We start from the raw sequence: 22,632 nt of genomic DNA on the forward strand, positions 1-22,632 counted from the left end.
ACCAGATGAGAGGGTGGAGTGAGGTAACAAAAAAATCAAAGCAGGAGAGCATTTTATGCTTACTAGAGAGAGAGTAGCAATCTTTTTCCTCAAGAAGACATTCATGTTTGGAAATTGACATAAGTATTTGACTTTTTAAAGAGATGCAAGCTGAACACAACTTTTATTTAAGCACAATCTCCATATTTTCAGATTGGATAGGATTGCTTTGTGCTAAGAAATTATTCCTGAGCACTCACGGCTGCAAGTGAAGTTAATGAGAGCTGTACATTGAATAGAGTGCTATTCTCCTAGATATCAGGTGGTAGGCTTCTCAAGATGGGCACCCAAAATTGCTGGACATTTGATAATTTTGGCCTTAATCTCTCTCTGCCTCAGTTCCCCATCTGTAATATGGGGACAATGCCTTCCTATCTCACTAGGGTGTTAAAATAAATTAATGTTCGTGAAGCACTCCGATATTACAATGTCGAGTCCCACAGAAATGCAGACAAGGAAACAGTATTCAGTAGTGGGTTTAGACAGTGAGCAGTAATAAGGCGTTAGGCCACACACTGAATGAGGACAATAAAAAGAATACCAACAGCTGCCCCTTCGGTGAGCATGGTCCATGCAGTGCACTGAATGAGGTGAGGATACTATGGAAAAATTCTATGACTATGTAATTAGACAATCATAATGGATACACAAAAAGAGGCTGAATTAAGTTTCACAGGCAACCTAAATACTGGAATTTCTTAACTTTTTGAGTTCTTGATTTTGCAACCTTAGTATTCTTAATGTGGGGTTTTGTGGGTTTTTTGGTTACCATCTCTACAAGGCTGGGTACAACTGGTTTTTTTTTTTTGTTTTTTTTTTTTTAAAAGGAGGCAACAATGGTATTTCACTTTAGTTTGAGGAAATGGATGGGAAGACTTGCTTCTAGATTTTTAGCTTATTGAAACATCCTTCTGAGGTCATTTATGGTGTAATAACCTTAAACATACTGGAATACCATTAATGTTAAGATCAGCCTTTTAAACAAAGCTCTCCTATAGTGTGGCCAGCAGCTTTGATCCAATACCACATTTCATCATGTGGTACTAAGTAGTACAGTATAATCAAAGTACAAATATTTATAAAGAAATAAAGAATGCAAGGAGCATAATGATGCTGCTTTCATTTAATTTTCCAGGCCCTTTGGCTTCAATTACCTAATGTTTTGAAGAAGTCTGCAAACATTTTTTATCAGAGAACTTCTATAAATGAATTGGCTGAACAGAACTATTTCCATTACAGGATTTTGAAAAAAATATCTCCCTACCTTGAAACCCTTACTGTCTGTAATAAGAGACAGAAGATGTTTAAGTCCACCATCACAAATGTGCACAGGTTTGTAAGTCAATTTACTTAAAACATTATGGACTATCCAATGATTAAGACAGACATGTGATTTTATAATGTGTCCTGGTCCTTTAAAACTATAGACTTTAATTTTACATATACTGTATTATAAAGTGTACACAGGAAGAAATGGTGACAATTTTCAGAAATAAATTATGCTTCATTCAGAAGAGTCTTTCTAGATCCAGCATATGACAATTCAGCAGAGTGCCTTTTCTTGCAGATTTTTCAGTTAAGTATAGTACTATCACTTTGTTAGAAATAAGCAGTTGATCTTGTTGTTCGTGACCAGCAAAGTACTCATCACAGCAGTGGGCTGTGCTTAGAAGCCCTGATTACTTTATACTTTAACACAAGCTTAACTTAAAGTACGTGAGGAACTCCTGATACAACAGTGTATCAGGACTATTAGGCTAGCTCCTCAGATGATGCAAGTCTGCATAGTTTTACTTAATTCATTGGAGCAATGGTGATTTACACCAAATACTATTGGCTAGATCGTTATCTCACCACTTAAATCTCATGGAAACTAGTTATGCGGCAGGTTTTATGATTCCATAGGTCTTCCTCAGACAATCATTCAGAATTAAAAGATTTTATTCAACAACAGCATTCTATAGCCACCCTTCAAATAAAAGCTGCTAAAATTGATCAAGATAAAGAGGAAAAGTTATTTTTAATACTAGTTTAATCTTCACTTCCTTGTAATTTAATTAAAGGCACTTCCATGGAGATAAAGGATAAAGCCGATAGATTAAATACATTGTGTTTTCAATGGATTCTAAACCTTTTTTTTAATCTTTATAGCATATGTTTAACAGATTGTATTTAATAATTTAGTGGCAATTTGACACAAAAGGAGGCGTCCTGGCCTGAGCCATATTTTGTGTCAAGGTCTTTCTCCTATGGATTCTCTAACTATTACAGCCACCCATACATTATAAAGTTGATTGGGAGTAATGAAGAATGCCCCATCAAAAATGGATGTCATCGTAAAAGGACAATACATCAGTTGTGATGATCACAAGTAACCTTATATGGAGAAAGCATCCAATTCAACTACGTGGTTATGGAAAAACTGCTCTAACACTACTGCAAAGATTGAATGCATAAACAGATAACCATACAACAGGATTGCAGCCACAGCTACAATTAATTTGCCCTTCCTGAATAAGCATTTGTTTTACATAACCCATGCCTCTCTCTGTTCCTGATGGGAGTAGTGTTCTCCACTCACTTATAGACACAGAAGTTGAACTAGAGAGAAACCATGTACTTATCTGAAGTTTTGTATTTATCTCCCATGAAATAGAAGTGTCTGACAGTACACAAACATTAATAACTGGGTTGGCCTTTACTAACATGTAACCCGTCAATGTAATTGACAAAAGCCAGTTAATAACTGGTCCATAATGGCAAAGGTCACTGAGTAAGTGAACTCTGAAAAGTGAAATTAGGTACATAATCCTCCCCTTTATTTTTATGGATATTTATGCTCATAACAGTATCCATACTCTGATTTTGTAGTTAGATTAATTATATGTTGTTTTGCTTTAGTTAAATTTAATCTAGCAATAGTTATTTAGGTGTGAGCGTACACACGAATCACATCATTGACGTTTTCAATGATATCGATTATATAGTTGAAGTATGCAGCTAAAGAAACAGGCTGGCACTTCTTGGACATTATGCATTTGTTCAACACTAGGGCATGACTTGCTATCAATATGAAACCTAACACCAACCACTAGGGTGTTTTAAAAAGCGAACTGGCTGTACCCTAGTAAAATAACACAACTACAGTGAGTATTTTGCAGAAGTCAATGGCTTTTGGTTATGTTTCTGAATGAAAACAAACAATTATAAGAGAATGTTTTAGCTAGTGCCACATGTTAAGTAATCCTTATACATCCTTTACTCAAATATTTAGTTCTTTAAAGATTTAAAAGATATTTGTAACTGGTAGGCCACGCTTTACAGTCTGGGATTCCCCCTAGGAAAACATCCAGATATCTATTAAACATCTGGTAGCCTCCATTTCACTGAGCAGACAAGGTTTATAACATTAACTGTGAATCTGGGAATCATGCTTTCTTTCTGAAGAGGAGTTGGAGGTCTCAAGTGACATTCCATTTTTTAATGAAAGCAACTCATCACACCAGAAAAAGAGGTTTACCCTTATTTAAAATGTCTTGCAGTGTGGTAATTTCAACCAATATAAACTACATATGGTAGATGAATTGCTTCCACAGGGAAACCATAAAGTTTTAAAGAAAAAAATAAATTATTTATCACATTTGGCATCAGCATGCTCACATTATCCTGCTTTACAGTATCTGCAGTATTGGCACTGATGTTGAACACTGACATACTCACTAGCAAAGAAAACAATTGACCACGCAAGAGATGCTTTAATTGGTGAGCTTTGAGAATATTTAACCAGGAAACTCACAATGTACAGATTAGTCTGTCAGATATGCTCATGCTTTTCAGCACTCCACATAGCTTAAACTTCAAATTCAAGGATCTCTTTAAAACCCCTGGAGGTTGTGTATAATTAGGTTTGGAAGGATTAGATTTATTGGTAAATGTCGGTAAAGGTTGATATCACTACAGACACACAAACTGATGGAAAAAGTATTTCCATCGATAACTGAAATTTACAGATAGGCAAAGTAAGAAAAATGCTATTTGAGAACTTAATGTTTAAGGACACTTTGTATATTCTCACATGTAATGATGACAATTTGAGTTTTAACAGTTAAAGCTTTCCTTTTTGAATCTCAGCGTCTCCTCTCATTAAACAATTATTGCCTGACTCCGCTCCAAGTTTTTCACAACTGTCAAAATTTAAGTAAATAAAAGGGTGCTCAAAAAAAACCAGTCAAAATTATAAAAAATAAAAAATTGAATTCTGCCGAGCATATGCATAATAACAATATAATGCTTGACTGTTGTGGAGAAAGTGAATAAGGAAAAGGTATTTACTCCTTCACATAACAAGAAGTAGGGATCACCCAATAAAATTAATAAGCAGGTTTAAAACAAACAAAATGAAGTATTTCTTCACACAATACACAGTCAATCTGTGGAACTTGCTATCAGGGGATGTTGAGAAGTCCAAAACGATAACAGGGTTCAAAAAAGAACTAGATAAGTTCATGGAGGGTAGCTCCATCAATAGGCACAATGGGCAAGGATACAACACCATGCTCTGAGTGTCCCTAGCCTCTGATTGCCAGAAGCTCGGAGTGGACGACAGGGGACAGATCACTCGATGATTGCCTAGTCTAGTCATTCTCCCTGAAGCACCTAGCATTAGCCACTGTTAGAAGACAGGATACTGGGCTAGATGGACCATTGGTCTGACTCAGTATGGCCATTCTTATATTCTAGCTCCAAAAAGGAACAGTAAACTTGGCATCTTTTACCTCAACAGATATGCTCCTAAAATGCACTTAATCATAATTGCTTGTTAGTGGGAAAAAATAAGTTTACCCTTTTTCTTTTACTCCTCTTGGCAGTGTACAGCCCATATGCATAAGGAGGACTATGATTGATACTTTTCCTTCTTGAGCATCAACAATAAATTGTTTACTAAATTCCAGCCAAACCCACTGAAAACAATTCCTGGCTAGATGTCAGAAGGCATATAAAGAAAGCAAAGGCTCTGCACTATGCATAATCTGATCTTTATTACTTGTGATGATGTATGAAGAAGAAAGGAACTACAGTGAGTCTGTAGGGATGATAATTAGTCAAGTGATGCATCCCCCCTCTTTTGTAAATTGAGCACATTGGGGATGGAAATTCTTAAGGGATAGATAAACATGTCATTTCACAGTCACTTTTCTGAGTAATTTTTCTAAATAAACTATATAATGACTCAATTTGAGTTAAAAGAAATCCATCCACCAGCTAACTGGGTTCTACCTCAAAATAAAAATAAAAAATAAAAAAAATCCTTCAGAGGCAGAGTAATAGAATTGACAACCAGGAAAGAAAGCCTCAAATGCTGCAGCCTTTATGGGCCTACTTCTCATATTGTTTGAGCTGGATATTAAAGACTTGAAATAAAATACATCCAAAGTGAGGTCTAGACTAAGTTGGAAAACTGGGATGGAACTCTTCACTGGGGATGTTAGGAATCAAGAGTGTAAGATGGACAAGGTTATTTAATAAAAAGTCACAGTTTTATTAAATGAAACAGATCACATTCACTCTGTAAGTATACTTATTCTTCAAGCTTGCAATTCTGTAAGTAAAATACAAGAATACAAGTCTCCCACCTCACTTAGGCAGACAAACCTCTCGTTTCCATCCTGAGATACTGATAATACTACAAATGTAAATGCTTTTCAGTATCTATTATGAAGTTTCAACCAAATTAATTCAAGTGTGCTAAAACCATGCTTGACTGATGACTTAGATTGCTAGACATGAGGCCATACCTTTTAAAAGTTGACTAAGTTCTGAATTCAACTATTCTGACTTGTGATGTTCATTTTCACACATTTTGAAGCAACGTGATGTGACAATCTCCTTTGCAAACAGATTTTTGAGGAAAAATCTGGATATTCAGTTTTAAAATGCTAGAAAAGGAAGGGAGGGATATAAGAGGATACTGAACATTATATTCCATCAGAGAGATTTAACCTGATTTTTTCTGTTCCAGTTTCAGGTGATTGGATTTGTACTTGAGATCAATCATGTGGGCCAAATGTGTTTCATATCTTCTCTGAATTTTTCCTTTATTTTCATCCTTGTGATTCCAGTTCTTTTTAGCTTTCCAAGATTGGCAGGTGGAAGAAGAACAGCTAGTGAAAATTAACCTGGATGTAACTGAAGTGATGCTAGTAGGAAGAAAAAGGTGCCCTGAACTCTCCTACTCCATGATTTCTATGGGGAGCCATTCCAGACTGCAATGCATCAGGGTTATATGTTTTTGGCATCCTATGTTGCTGGGCAGCCAGGCTGCTTATTCTGAGCAAGCTGGAGATTTTTAATGGAATGGATCTTCATTCCTTGATGAAGAGAGTTGAAGTATTCCAGCCTAGATATTAAAAATCTATGGATCATTTTGGCTAGATCTGTCTCCAATAGGATTGGAGACTTTTTCTTCTGGCCAACTGCAGATGATAGTGAACATTTTTTTCTCCTGTAGTTTTTTGGGTCTCCAAATGCTGTGTGGCAGGTCAGATGATCATCTGAGGACTGATTTAACTATTTGAATGCAGACTTATGGGATTGTTATGGATAGAGTTGCCAAGCCTCCAGGACTGGCCTGGAGTTTCCCAGAATCAGCATCGATCTCCCAGTGACTATTGAAAGCAATCCAGGAGATTTTAATAGGATATTTTAAAAAAATGACATTTCATCACGTTGGGGAAAAAAAGTCTTCTGGAATAGTTTCAGTCAGAGTTGACAACCCTAGACAATATTGCCATGTTGACTTTCAAAGTCCTACATAGAATTGGTCCTGGTTACCTGAAAGATCATCTCTGCCCTCCTGACTGCGATCTCCTACAACAGTTATATTCCACTGGAACAGCGAAATCATTGACTGATAAGGAGTATGCAGAGGTGGATTATGGTATTGTGGGGCCCTGTGCCAGAGCAAGTGGGGGCCCCTCCCCACCCCTTCCACCTGCAGTGTTCCCCCCACCCCCGAGCCTCCCCAGCGCTCCTGCTGGGGTAATGGGGTCGGAATGCGGGGGCTTGCCCTGCTCCACCTGTGCGGCGCTCCTGCTGGGGAGCAAGGTCAGGGTGCGGGGGCTTCCTGCCAGAAGAAATAAAAATCATTAACCTTGCGCAAAGTTAAAAGCAACAGCCACCTCATCTTCACTCAAGCCTTCCCCTCTTTCTCATGAATTGGTTGAAAACACACAACAAACAAAACACTCTCAAGTAACCTCTCACCCCTGCCAAGTCTGCCTCTTGGTGGCAGAGAAGGAAGAGTGTGCCACATACTGCTCTCCACAGCCACCTGACTCCACTGCAATCATCTCCCCTTTCCTACTTCTATTTCCTGTCTTATTCTATGCACTTTGCATCCCCCTCTCAGCACCAAGCTGCCACGTACCCTCTCTCTTCTCCATGCCTGCCTTTAATATGCACGTAGGGTGACCAGATGGTAAATGTGAAAAATCGGGATGGGTTGGGGAGAAATCGGTGCCAATATAGGAAAAAGCCCAAAATATTGGAACTGTCCCTATAAAATTGGGACATCTGGTCACTCTATATGCATGTCTTCCTTCAAACCCTAATCTTCCCACCCTAGGGTGACCAGACAGAAAATGTGAAAAATCAGGACAGGGGGTAAGGAGTAATAGAAGCCTATATAAGAAAAAGACCCAAAATCGGGACTGTCCCTATAAAATCAGGACATCTGGTCACCCTATCCCACCTTTCCTCTGACTTCCCTCCCAACACATACTTAAAAAAAAATTAGGGAACTAACCAGGCCCTGCACCTTACTTTGATGTTCAGGGCTGTGGCTTTCTACTGCCTTCTTCCCATCTCCCTGCCTACTGACTGTAAACTCTTTGGGGGGCAGGGACCGGGCCTCATTACCCTTCTAAAGAGCCTGGTGTGTTGCTGACGCTGCATTGACAACTTCCCTGTGCCTTAGCACCTCTGAGGGGAGGACTTTCCCGGCGGGCAGAGAAAGGCTCAGGGTTCTCATCCTGCTGGACTAGGGGAGGTTTAGTCCTTTCATAACCATTTGTTTCATAGGGACCTAATCTGTGCTAAACCCTGATTAGTGCCTTTGGCAGGTTTCTAAATACAGCTAGAAGGGGCCAGTTTACTTCAACTCCTCCGAACCACACCCCCCCCCGCTTTAAATTAAAACCACAGCTCTTTATCTGCTGCCCATGTCTTTACTTAGCGCTCCTAATGACAGGTTTCAGAGGAACAGCCGTGTTAGTCTGTATTCGCAAAAAGAAAAGGAGTACTTGTGGCACCTTAGAGACTAACCAGTTTATTTGAGCATAAGCTTTCGTGAGCTACAGCTCACTTCATCGAATGCATAGTGTGGAAAATACAGAAGATGTTTGTTTTTATACACACAAATCATGAAAAAATGGGTGTTTATCACTACAAAAGGTTTTCTCTCCCCCCACCCCACTCTCCTGCTGGTAATAGCCTATGTAAAGTGATCACTCTCCTTACAATGTGTATGATAATCAAGGTGGGCCAGGAAGATCACCGATGGATTGTAGTTTCCTCAGGAAGTCAGTGGTGTCTCAAAGGTAGCTGGTAGTGCTGGTAGCGTAGGGCCTGAGGAGGGAGTCTACATAGCCAGACAATCCTGGCTACCTTCGAGACACCACTGACTTCCTGAGGAAACTACAATCCATCGGTGATCTTCCTGATAACACCATCCTGGCCACTATGGATGTAGAAGCCTTCTACACCAACATTCCACACAAAGATGGACTACAAGCCGTCAAGAACACTATCCCCGATAATGTCACGGCTAACCTGGTGGCTGAACTTTGTGACTTTGTCCTTACCCATAACTATTTTACATTTGGGGACAATGTATATCTTCAAATCAGCGGCACTCCTATGGGTACCTGCATGGCCCCACAGTATGCCAACATTTTATGGCTGACTTAGAACAACGCTTCCTCAGCTCTCGTCCCCTAACGCCCCTACTCTACTTGCGCTATATTGATGACATCTTCATCATCTGGACCCATGGAAAAGAAGCTCTTGAGGAATTCCACCATGATTTCAACAATTTCCATCCCACCATCAACGTCAGCCTGGAACAGTCCACACAAGAGATCCACTTCCTGGACACTACAGTGCTAATAAACGATGGTCACATAAACACCACCCTATACTGGAAACCTACTGACCGCTATTCCTACCTACATGCCTCCAGCTTTCATCCTGACTACACCACATGATCCATTGTCTACAGCCAAGCTCTGCAATACAACCGCATTTGCTCCAACCCCTCAGACAGAGACAAACACCTACAAGATCTCTATCAAGCATTCTTATAACTACAATACCCACCTGTGGAAGTGAAGAAACAGATTGATAGAGCCAGAAGAGTTCCCAGAAGTTACCTACTACAGGACAGGCCTAACAAAGAAAATAACAGAACGCCACTAGCCGTCACCTTCAGCCCCAACTAAAACCCCTCCAACGCATTATCAAGGATCTACAACCTATCCTGAAGGATGACCCAACACTCTCACAAATCTTGGGAGAAAGGCCAGTCCTTGCCTACAGACAGCCCCCCATCCTGAAGTGAATACTCACCAGCAACCACATACCACACAACAGAACCACTAACCCAGGAACCTATCCTTGCAACAAAGCCCGTTGCCAATTGTGCCCACATATCTATTCAGGGGACAACATCACAGGGCCTAATAACATCAGCCACGCTATCAGAGGCTCGTTCACCTGCACATCCACCAATGTGATATATGCCATCATGTGCCAGCAATGCCCCTCTGCCATGTACATTGGTCAAACTGGACAGTCTCTACGTAAAAGAATAAATGGACACAAATCAGATGTCAAGAATTACAACATTCATAAACCAGTCAGAGAACACTTCAATCTGTTCTGTGACAATCTTCAATCTTCAATCTGTGACACTCTGGTCACGCGATTACAGACATGAAAGTTGCGATATTACGACAGAAAAACTTCAAATCCAGACTCCAGCAAGAGACTGTTGAATTGGAATTCATTTGCAAATTGGATACAATTAACTTAGGCTTGAATAGAGACTGGGAGTGGCTAAGTTATTATGCAAGGTAACCTATTTCCCCTTGTTTTCCTAAGCCCTCCCCCCCCCCCCCAGACATTCTTGTTAAACCCTAGATTTGTGCTGGAAATGGCCCACCTTGATTATCATACACATTGTAAACAGAGTGATCACTTTACATAAGCTATTACCAACAGGAGAGTGGGGTGGGGGGAGAGAAAACCTTTTGTAGTGATAAACATCCATTTTTTCATGATTTGTGTGTATAAAAACAAACATCTTCTGTATTTTCCACAGTATGCATCCAATGAAGTGAGCTGTAGCTCACGAAAGCTTATGCTCAAATAAACTGGTTAGTCTCTAGGGTGCCACAAGTCCTCCTTTTCTTTTAGCGCTCCTAGAGCGGCAGGGGGGCGGGGGGGCCAGAGAGGCGCGACGGGTGGGCGGTTGGGAGCCTGGGGGGGGAGGGGCCGAAGAGGCGCGAGCGGAGGGCGGGTGGGAGCCGGGGGGGGGGAGGGGCCGAAGAGGCGCGACGGGCGGGCGGTTGGGAGCCTGGGGGGGAGGGGCCGAAGAGGCGCGAGGGGTGGGCGGGTGGGAGCCTGGGGGGAGGGGGCGGGGCGAAGAGGCGGACAGAGGGCGGGAAGAGGAGCAGCGCGGGCGGGGCCATGGCTCCGGCGCTCCAAAAAAGGGGCGCGCGCCCCGCCGCGTCCTGGTTTAGCCTTTTATCCTCGCTGCTGCCCTTGTTCCCTCTCCCCCCTTGGCGAGGTCCGGGCTCTGCATCCGCTCCGCCAGTCCCGCTCCCCGGGGAGGGGAAGGGGGAGCAAAGTGTGGGAAGTCCGAGTTTCCGCTCCGTTTTCTCGGCAAGTTTCCGCGCTGGTCTTTCCCCTGCTCTCCCCCCTCACTCCGCCCCGTCCGTGCCAGAGTCGAGAGGAGCGGGGGTCCCCCAGGACGACCCAAACTCTTTCGCCTGCACGCGGGACCCGTCCCGAGCCCCCCCTACCCCTCCGGGCAGGGAGAGCGGCCGGCGCGGGGCTGAGCGGCTGGAGCAGCGGCAGCTTCAACGGAGCCTCCGGCCAGCGAGGCGGGCTCGAGAGGGGCTGCGGCGGCGGCTGCTGCCCGGGGATCCCGAGTCCAGCTACCGCCCCCCCTGCTCAGCCGGTGCAACAAGTAGCGCCGGTCCCTTGTCCTGCAGAGCGGAGGAGGGGCCGAGTAGCAGCCGCTGGGAAGGGGGGTGGGATGCTGGAGAGACACAAAGCCGGCGGGGGAAGCAGCCCGCCGCAGCTCTTCCCGGGATGGGGGCGCCTCGCAGGCTCGGCTTGACGCTGCTGCCGTGGTTGGTTTGTGACTGCCTCTCCCTCCTCTTGCTGCTTCCCTCCGTGGAGTCCATGTGCCCGGAGCCATGCGACTGCCAGCTGCAGCAGCACCTCCTGTGCACCAACCGGGGGCTGCGGGCGGTGCCCAAAACCGCCGACCCCCAGGGCATCCTGACTTACAGCCTGGGGGGCAACTTCATCGCCAACATCTCTGCCTTCGACTTCCACCACCTGGCGGGGCTACAGCGCCTGGACCTGCAGTACAACCGCATCCGCTGGCTGCACCCCAAGGCCTTTGAGCGCCTGACGCTGCTGGAGGAGCTCTACCTGGGCAACAACCGGCTGGTGGCACTGGCGCCGGGCACCCTCCGCCCGCTGGCCAAGCTACGCATCCTCTACATGAATGCTAATGAGATTGGCCGTCTGAGCACTGCCTCCTTCACCGGCCTGGGCAGCCTGGTCAAGCTGCGGCTGGACGGCAACGCCCTGGCCTCGCTGGGCGAAGCCACCTTCTCAGGGTTGCCCAACCTGCTCTACTTGCACCTGGAGTCCAACCACATCCGCTGGCTGAGCCGTGGCGCCTTCACTGGCCTGGCCAAACTGCGCTTCCTTGACCTGTCTGGGAACCAGCAGAGTTCGCTGCGTCACCCAGAGACCCTTGGGCCACTGGGCTCGCTAAGCACACTGCTCCTCTCTGGCAACAGCCTGCAGCAGCTGGGTGGGGGCCTCTTTCAGCACCTGCCCAGCCTGGCCAAGCTCTCACTCAGCGGCAACCGGCTAGCTCAGCTGGCGCCAGATGCTTTCGCTGGGCTGGGGGCACTGAAGGAGCTGCGACTGGATGGGAACCTGCTGAGTCACCTGCCTGCCACCTTGCTGGAGCCGCTGCGCAGCCTGGAAGCGTTGGACCTGAGCCGCAACGTGCTGGCTGCCCTGCACCCTGCCGCTTTTGGCCCCCTGCCCAAGTTGCGGGAGCTCAGCCTACGCGACAACGCACTGGCTGTGCTGCCAGGAGAGCTCTTCACCTCTAGCCTGGCTCTTCAGCACCTAGAACTGGACGGCAACGCCTGGAGCTGTGACTGCCGCCTGAGGGGCCTGAAGCGGTGGCTGGGCACACGGCACTCACAGGGCCGGCTGCTCACTGTCTTTGTGCAGTGCCGCCTGCCACCTGCCCTGGCCGGCAAGTACCTCGACTACCTTCAGGACTCACAGCTGCTGCCGCCCGATGGCACCGACTGCCACAGCGGGGCCTCCCCATCTCCCTCCCCGCCACCTGCAACAGGGCAACGGCCCAGGGAGCAACAGTGGCAGCTGATTCTGGCCCCTGAGGGGCTTGGGGGCAACAGCAGCCGCAGCCCAGCCCAAGGGGGACCCAGATCCCTGCCCTCTGCCTCCACCATGCGCCTGCTGGGAGTTCAGGAGGGGCCTGCTCTGGGCCGAGGCAGCGGGAGAGCTGAGCCCACCCCTGCTACCTCCCTACCCGACCAGCTGGGCAGCTCCAGGCCATCTCTGCCTCTGGCCGGCCCTGCATGGCCTCGGCGGGCGAGGAAGCACCACCTAGCCCCCTCTGCGGCTGGGGCCCCACTGGTATCTGACCCCTGCGACTTCAACAAGCTCTTCCTGTGCAACCTGTCAGTAGAGGCAGTCAGCACTAGCTCGGTGACCGTGCGCTGGTGGGTGCGGCCTCACCGCAGTCCCCGCCTGCTGGGGCCCGTGCGCTTCAGGCTCCTCTTCGACCGCTTTGGGGCCGCCGTCAAGTTCCAGCGCTTTGTCTACCTAGCGGAGTGGAGCGAGCCAGCTGCCACCCTCCGGGAGCTGCGCCCTGACACCCCTTACCTGGTCTGTGTGGAGGGGGTGCTGGGTGGCCGCGTCTGCCCGGTGGCTCCCCGAGACCACTGCGTGGGGCTGGTCACCCTGCCCAACGGGGGCACAGCTGGCGGCCCAGACCAGCAGCTCCTCACACTGGTATTGCTGGCGGTGAATGCGCTGCTGCTCTTCGTGGCCCTGGCAGCCTGGGTATCCCGCCTGGTGCGGAGGAAAATACAGGGGCGGCGGCAGGCAGCACCGGTGCACGTGCGGCAGATGTACTCAACCCGCCGGCCGCTCCGCTCCATGGGCACTGGCGTCTCCGCCGACTTTTCTGGCTTCCAGTCCCACCGCCCACCCCGTGGCGCTGTGGCTTGTGCCCTCAGTGAGACTGACCTCATCGAGTTCCCCTGCGAGCGCTTTGCTGACAGCAGCAGTGCCCGGCGCGGGGACGACCACCTGCTGCAGCAGCGATTCGCTGACTAGCAGTGTGGCCCGTGGAAACTACAACTCCCAGCTGGCCCCATGCTGGCATCACGGTTCAGCAGGGCGGGCTGGGAGTTGTAGTTCCCCCTCTCCCCGCTGTCTCCTCAGTGAGGGCGGCGCTATGTGGAATTTAAGGCTGTTGCCAAGCAGAGTGGGAGTGGGTTGAGATGGGGCACCCTGAGTAAGACCTAGGAGCTCCATGTGGGTGAGTCTAACCGATGGGACCCAAGCTTGTTACGTAATTCCATCACTGCAGTCTCAAAATATCAGTGTTCCTTTCTGCAGGTAGGAGGGGGCTGGAGTTCTCCTTGTGGGCACATCCCAGTTACCAGGAGGGGTTATGTGAGGTTGGGTTTGGTCTGGCACATTTATTATAAAGAAATCCTTAAAAATATTAGTACTTTCTTGAAGATTAAAAAAAATCACTAACCTAAGGAAGTAACTCTGCATTTTAAAATAATTGCTGTCTAGAGCGGAAGAGTATCTGAGCTAATGCACATAGCAGCAGGGGTGGACTCTGTCGTCAGAGCCAGCAGTTTATGTATTGTATCTTTCAGGATAATCTTCTTGCACTGTGTTTAAGAAGGTCCAGGTTACCTTTCACTAGTCAAACAAATAATCCAAATAGCTGATGTGATACAAGAAGTATGTTTGAAATTTACTGAACACTGAGTTTTTAAACCCACCATCATTTCCTTATTGTTGAAATAAGACTTTTAGGAACAGCATCAATACTGAATTCTGCAACATGCAAGTAATCTGAACAGTATGGAATATGGAGCGTTTGAATGATGCGGGTGTTTTCACTCAAATAGAACGCAAGACAACTGTGTGTATGTGTGTGTGTTTTATATCTTTTTAAATAAAAAACAGTAATGCAATTGATTTTAGTCTTGCAGGAATATATTGCTGACACCACTAGGGAAAACTAACACAAGTTTTGTAACATGTTTACAGGGAATTATTTCAAAATTGTGTTTTAAATACTGTTTGGTACTTCTACACTTTAATGTGTGTTTTAGTTGTCTGGGTACATAGTTGGTTGGTCAGTGGATCACTGACTTTCAAATAATCCATCTTTGTAGCTACCTGAGTTCATACTAAGGTGAATTATTGATTGATAAGTAGCATAGATGCATTCCTTCTTTAACAATAATAGGTGGAGGATGTTTCAGAAATGTGAAACAAACTTATGCCAATAAGTAATTCTCTTGGTTTTACTGTACTAAAATTAGTTTTATATGTACTTGTACCTTCACTGTGAAATCCATTAATTTTTTTATGTTAATCTGTGTTTCTCAGTGTTTTTCTCAGCCAATTGAGTAATGATAAAGTTAAATCTTTATCTTGAGTTAATCTCTTGCAGTAGTATATTACTTTTATTTGAATGCATTTTTGTTTTCTGAATAGTGTTAGTCATTTTATGATCGGCTGCTCTCTACTTTCTGGGAGTTTTACTTCCCTATGTGCTTCTGCCACTATTAAACGTGGTGGTTTAGTTTACATTAGTTCTTTTTGTGTGGTCTAGAAATGGGCTAATTTAAAAAAAGTCCAAACTGTGGTTACAGTTATATGCAGATATTTTAGAAGGAGTTCAATATGTTTTTGAGACCATTGATGTTACTTCTGCTCCTATTCATTTTACCTAGAGCCTCAAATGAACTCTTGAGGAACTGAATGGCTCATGAGTTTGATGATCTATGGAGGCATCGATCTCTGTCACTGGTTCACATTTGACCTAGGTTGGTGCTGACCAGAAAGTTTTTGTTTATGGTCTGATGGTTGTTCGGTAGCCTAAATTAAGTCATGTGGTGGTGTCTGCTTTTTAATGAACAAATATTTACAAAAGACACCATAGTAATTAGTATCTTTGTTGAGAGTCCAGTGACTGAATGGGAACGAGCCTTTTATGCCCTGGAGATGGCTTCTTAATATTAGGGTCCAAATACAGTGAAGAGGGAGTGTTAGGAGAATTTGTCTTAACCCTTATCAGTTATGTGCAGAGAGTATTTCAAAGTGAATATTGATCCTATTGAATTCAATAGGAATTTTTCTACTGATTTCAGTGGGGCTAGGATTTCACCCTCAGTCTAAAGTTTCATGAGCTGCATCTTTCAGGGACAAAATCTTGAAGTCCATATGCAGGAAAATTTTCACTTTCAATCACTAAGATGTAGGACTGAATGAAATTTGGATTGAAGAAATGCAGGATCAGTCCTTAAATTGAGTTAATTTTGTAAGTGTCTTAAACTCTTGTCTTGTTTACTTTGAAATATCTATATAGCTATGGGTCCCATGTGATTAAGTGATTATCAGTGAACAACACCATTGTTATTGCTAGAAATTAATGGGGATTGCATAGCATTAAACTGTATATCACACTTAGTTTAGCTCTGTCACTGGATATTCTTCTAATAGAAGATGCATACATGCTGTACACAAGTATGATCAGTTATGTCAATAAACCCATTTGCTAAAAGAAAAGCAGTGTCTCCAGATTGATTTTAAAATGATACAGTATAAAATACACAGTTTGGTTTTATTAGTTTATAACTGTTTTTACATTACCCAAGGCTGCACCTTGTCTGTTACTTCATTCCTTTCATATTTTCTCAACATATTTTTCCAATATACCATACTTTTGTTCTGGTTATAGTATGTTGGGTTAGTCTAGGATGATTTTGGCTTAAAGCAAAATACTTTAATATCTGTAAAGAAACACTTTATGTATGCCAAGGATGCAAGTATTGATAATTTTACTGGTTAGAGGTTTTCCTGGGTTGGTACAGACCATCTTGCACCTCTGCCAATTATGTATTATCAGATCAGTGTACAAGGGGTCATCTCAAATGTTGATATCTCGTGAACTGTTAGGGTTAACAACAAATACTTTTACTGTTGGGGAACTATGGGTCCCAGCTTCACAGGGGTAGAAGGCATTTATTTATATGACTGGCTGATCCTATTGGACCCTAAAATACTTGTCATTCAATTTTGTTGTTTGTTCTTGAATTCTGATAATGGCCCGTCCCAAAGAATTGCTAGAGATATTAATGAATGGTTCATATCGTCTAAAATTCTGGCATTATATAAATCTGTATTAATCAGTCTTTAATTCTGGAAGTTCATGTCAAAGCCATAATGGAAGTCATTGTAAAAAATCAAGATGGTTAGCAGAATGATACGGGTGATTTTTAAAGTCTAATGTTTCTTAACTTTGGGCTGGAAACAGGTTAGCAGAGCCATACAAATTCTTTCAGGATCAGTAAACATTTTTGTGCCATGGGTCTGGACTAACACCTGGGGAGGAATGTCAGTTCCTGAATTATGGGACTGTTATTACATAGTTCTTGTTTCACCAGTAAAATAATAGCATTTCCATCTGCCTTTTATTCCCCCCGCTGCAGTTCTTCTCTAAAACCGGAGGATGTAAAATAGAACATTCTAACTTAATTGATCTGTTATCAATCTATATTCAGAGTTGTATCTGCTTCTTTTAGTGACAAAAATAAATTTTGATTGACCTTTGCTATTCTTCGCCCTGTAGGAACCCACAAAACTCAGAGAGAGTGAGCTGGATGTTATTCCTACTTGCCTATAAATCATCAGAATTGTTTAAAAAGTTCCAACTACAGATGAAATCAGTTACCACTATGTAAAGTCATTGACTATAACAGGTATCGCAAATGCATCATGGAGGGCACAGTCTGAAAGGAATAGGTTTGTATAGATGTAACTGAGAACCTGATTTGTCCTGTTAAACTGATATTGCAGGAAACAACCACAACCGAGTTTGACTTTTGGAGCCTAGGTTGAGTTTGCTGGGCTGGCAGAAAATAATACCTTTACTTGTATACTGAGGTCAGTGTGATACAGAAATTGAGACACTATAGACACTGAATCCCACAATGCCATTTGTAGAGTGACTTCAGAGTAGAAACATAGTTTAAACTATTAAAGAGATCTTCATAAATCTCCTCATTCCTGTCCCCCTAAAAAGCCCAATAAATAAACCCAAGGTTTATCTCCCTAAATCATGTCATTTGCAGTTTCATCAGCATAACCTTTTAAATTATTGATTATGATCAAAGTTAAATAAAGTAGGTGCAGTGGGTCAGTATCAGCATGTTAATAGGATTAATAAGAAGTCAGCTTTACACTTTAGGTTACAATAGATTCACCCACACAATTTCATATATATCCAGTGTGTTTGCAACAGATGTAATGGGTGAAGGGGCAGGTAGGAGGAAAGCTACCCAGTTTACCTGTTCAAACATCTAGCGGCACACAAAATTCAGGGTTTGTCTGCACAGTGGAAAAAGTCTTGTTTGTGGGGTAGATGGAGCTGCTTGAAAAATGTGGCCTGCAAAGTTGGCAAAAAACAACACCACCCAAATCTTGAACAAATATGCATTAACACACATTAACATTTATTCTTTGTTTGGACATCTTTTTTGAGAAGAGTTGCTGCAGATGAAATGGTGATCTGTAATTTGTTATGTATCTTAATTGAGTGAATAAATGTAAGGCCCCATTCTGCATACCTTTTGAATGCAGAGATTTTGTTATTTTTGTTGTACCATAAATATAACATAGTTTTGTCAGAATGTCCCTAGACACAATTTTTTTTTACTGCTGTTTGTTTTTCTCAAATGTTTATTTTTCTCAGGCATGCACATTAATTCCTATAGAAGAAAAGTCTGTTGTCTTTGAATTGCTTACGTTCATGGACAATTACATCATAAATGTATTGCTATAACTATTCCTTGAGATCTTTTATCAAAACAAATCTGTCATTTGTCTTTACAAAAAAGCTATAAAAAATTTTAGAATGTGATTGGTCCAGTATGAATAAATAATCATTGGAAGAAAACTGCCTTAAAGTATGTGAAAACATTAACAAACTTCTTGATAAAGTAGGTTTTGGAGTGAATTGGTGAAAATATCCAGTATATCATTTTATAGGCCTTAGGCATTGATAAGCCAATTTTATTACCAGTTGTGGAGGAGTGCCTGGTGTCAGAACTGGTCAGAACTGAAAATGACTAATTCAGGGTAGACACATGCCAAACTGGTGATTATTCTAATGTTAAGAGTTCACCCAGCCACTACCAAGATAAGACCAGTATGTATCACCATACTGGTTAACAAGAAGCAAAAAACAGTCTCCTTAGGCATTCCAGCTCCTATCACCACGCAGGCATCAGTTTATGATGAGAGGTTACTGAAAAACAGATTAATCATATATAAAGTTCTTCCAATCAGTCACTTCCGCAGGTCAATATATAACTCAGATCTTACCCCAAAATTGTGCTTGTAGCTAATCCTTTAGTAACTAAAAACAACGAGGAGTCCTTGTAGCATGATCATGCCCAAATAGATTTGTTAGTCTCTAAGGTGGCACAAGGACTCCTTATTGTTTTTGCTGATACAGACTAACACGGCTACCACTCTGAAACTATACAAACTAAAAGTTTTATTAGTAAAAGGAGAGTTATTAAATGGTTAAGGAATCATATACGTTACAATTGATTTTCTGAGTTTGCAGGTCAGAATGATAGCAGTGATGTTAAGTCTGCTAGGTTGGCATAAGTTTCTCTGGTTCACCCAAGAGGTTGGGGGTCATTCAGTAACTTTGTTCAAAGCTTTCCTAGATAATCCCAGTTCAGAGAGGAGAAGCAGGAATGAAGACAAAGCAAGTGATGTCACCGCTTGCAAGTTAAATCCCAGCTCATGCGCCTGGAAAGTTCCTCGCCAGTATGGAGTCTGGGCTTACGTGTGCATGGAAAGTTACTAGTAAAAGATGGAGACTTCAATCACATGGCCTCATCACATGTCCTTGCATGCTTTGCTGAATCATAGAGGTAGCCATTGGCTCCATGCTGTCTGAGATGTCCTCAGGAAGGGCTCATGAAGAGCTGATTCCCTTCAATGGCCCATCACCATATGGATGGCCTATATACCAGTGAGAGCTAGTCTGAATGTAAATTTGTCTGGGGGGGGGGGTGTCATCCAGGAACAACACATGTCTGAGATAGAAATACAGAGCAAATGTTCATAACTTCAGATATAAAGATAATACATGCATGTAAACATGATTATCATATTTAGCAGATTACACTTTTCCACTGACAGTTTACATGACATACTCTTATCAGATTTAGTGAAATGGTGCAACAATAATGATACATTAGTGATTGTAACAGTAGTGTACACTTGGTTATCATTCTTTTTATAAAGCATCACACCAATTACTATGGTAATTATATGCAGTATGTTTATAGGGTAGAAATAAATCAGTAGTCATGTTTTTTCCATTGTAATATATATTTGGTTCTTTTACTTTAATCAATTCAGATATATTTTAAAGAGAACTAATGGTCTGCTTACAAACAAAACCACTCTGTCAGTTAGTAAATTACTCTTATCAACAGTTCCTAAGGGCTGGTCTGTACTACACAGTTAGGTCACCTAAGCAGTTTATGTCGACCTAATTATGCCTGTGTCTATACTACAGTCTTCCTCCTGCTGATGTAAGTGCCCTACTACACCAACATCATAACTCCACCTCCATGAGAGGTGTAAGGCTTATGTCTGTGTGGTAAGGGCGATACTGTCTGTGTAGCCACTGCATCCCTTACATTGGCTGTCTTGTCAATTTTATGTCTGAAGTTGTGAAATCGATAAGAAAGCCAGGCACCTAGAGCCCCGCTGCCCCCACACCTGGCTGAGAGCCAGGGGAAGAATGGACCTGCTCCCAGTTAGGAGTCAGGGTGAGAAGCCCCGGTGGCTTCGGATGCCACTCCCAGCTGAGAAGTCCTGGTACCTTCAGACCCTTCTCCCTGCCTGGAGCTGGGCAGCCTTGTCAATTTCATGGCTCGGGAGCTGCCAGTGGAGCTGAGAGACTGGGCTCTCAGCTCCCCACACTGCCCTTCTTAGGTTGGTGGAAGCGCTTCTGGTGAGGTTGCTGCAGTAATTAACTGTGATTGCTATAAGATGATCTAATCTAGGTTGATTTACATTTCTAGTATAGACATACCCTAAGATTATCACTTTTTTATTCCAATAAAATCAAATTGCTTCCAGGTACAATAGTCCTATAATTAGCACAATTTATAGTGCTCTTAGGGACCAAATAAATACGTAAAACACTGCTACTTACTTTACTTAAGATCTTTTTCTTCTGAATATGTTTGTGCAAAAATAAGTTATTTTTTCCCCTTCCACCTATTTCTTCCTTCATTCTTTAGAGATCCACCCACGTAGAGGGCATGTAGACCTTTGTGTCTGTACAATCCCACCAAAATCATTGGTACGCCACTCATGTGCAAGAGTCCATGTGGGCATGTCACTTTGCAGGTGCTGAGGATTTTATTAGTAATATTGCTGCTTAGAGGTGCTGTGAGAGGGAAGTTTAGTTTTGTTAAACTAATTTGTGAGGGGAGCAATTAAATAGTATTGTGTATATATAGGGCCATATTTTTGCCCTCTCTTTACGGATTATTCCTAACTGGTGTGAAGAGGAATTTCATTGCTCAAGACTATAGTAATGAAATTACTATAGTCTTGAGCAATATATATAGCTCTGAGCAATATAGTATAGCTCTGAATCTTTATTATCTGAGAATAGAAAATTTTAAAAGATTTGATTATGGCCACTTAATTCTTCATTTCATTATAAGACATTGTGTGAAATCTTGGCCCCCCTGAAGTTGATAACAAAACTCCCGTTGACTCAGTATCTCTAATCAGCTCACAAGATGTTGTCCTATTGTCTGTTGTTCATTTAGTTTTGATTGTTGAGCAATCATTTAGATACTAAACAAAAGAATTATCTAAGTACAGACTTTGCACTGTAGCTTATTTAGATAATAAGACACAAGGATGGTTTTGTGACATCATTAATTCAGGAGTGTTGTATGTAAGGAACAAGGTGAAGCTGAGTGCCTACACAATATATTCTTTCTTACTTGTACATGCAGAAAGAAAATACTTTGTCCTGGTTGGCTGAAAACAAATTATGTAAGGCTGTTTATCTCCTCAGAGGTAATATTGAGAGGCGGTACAATGTTAACAAATCATATTGCCTATGGATATGCATGCATCCTGATTTGTCTGCAGCAGATGTTTTGTGAAACCATTGCGTATTTTTTTTCTGGATGTCCAACTCCCTTTAGTTTACACGGAAAAGCTGTTGAACTTTTCATGGCTAAAGTGGGAGATGTTTCCAAATATTTGTTTTGAAGGTATTCAAAATTGATGTAAGAATATAGTTATTAATCTCTTATTTGATTGAGCATCAAAATTCAGCTACTGTTAACCTTGGTTAATATTTACCTCTAGAAGAAAGAGATTGTTATTCACTACAATAGAAGTCCATATGTGCTTAATATGAAATAGTTTGAAGGGCGTGAACAATCTTACTAATTGATGCTAAGCATATATATCACTATATCATCAGAAGAGTCAGAAACCATTAGGGTTTTATTACTCCTTCATATGAATATACTCAGAAAAGGCATTATAGGAGAAAAAAACTATTAATTTCTCCTATTTTTTGTTTGTTTATATGTGAGGAATAACATGGTATATGCCATATTGCAGTACAAGGATTTATATATCAAGTGTATTACAGTACAAAGCCCCAAGGTTTTGCTTATGAGAGAACTTGGAATATTGCTGAGGAAAACAGGGCATCTGTCCTATGAATCACTTACTCTTTAAGGGCTTGATCCTCTTTCCATTGAAGTAATTGTGGGTTTTACCAATCTAAACAGGATCAGACCCAAAGTGATGCCTGATTTTTTTAAGGGGAAAAAATATGAGGATGAATAAACTATCGGTCTTTTGTGCTTGCTCTCTCTGGAACTTAGTTCTGTGGTCCACTTCAGTGGTGTATGTAGCAGTGAC

General features: G+C 42.8%; 1 protein-coding gene across 1 annotated transcript; it reads left to right on the forward strand.

Moving 5' to 3' along the window:
* The first annotated feature begins 11,412 nt into the window (after positions 1-11,412).
* On the forward strand, positions 11,413-13,722 carry TRIL (TLR4 interactor with leucine rich repeats). Its single transcript, XM_077809319.1, has one exon. It carries the CDS (start codon positions 11,413-11,415, stop codon positions 13,720-13,722), a length of 2,310 nt encoding a protein of 769 aa, XP_077665445.1.
* Positions 13,723-22,632: the final 8,910 nt, after the last annotated feature.

Source organism: Eretmochelys imbricata, chromosome 2 (assembly GCF_965152235.1).
Source record: "Eretmochelys imbricata isolate rEreImb1 chromosome 2, rEreImb1.hap1, whole genome shotgun sequence".
NCBI classification, from domain to species: domain Eukaryota; kingdom Metazoa; phylum Chordata; order Testudines; family Cheloniidae; genus Eretmochelys; species Eretmochelys imbricata.

Bases quoted from the DNA above. Each gene is read 5' to 3' on its own strand.
- TRIL (XM_077809319.1), top strand. From the start codon at position 11,413: ATGGGGGCGCCTCGCAGGCTCGGCTTGACGCTGCTGCCGTGGTTGGTT.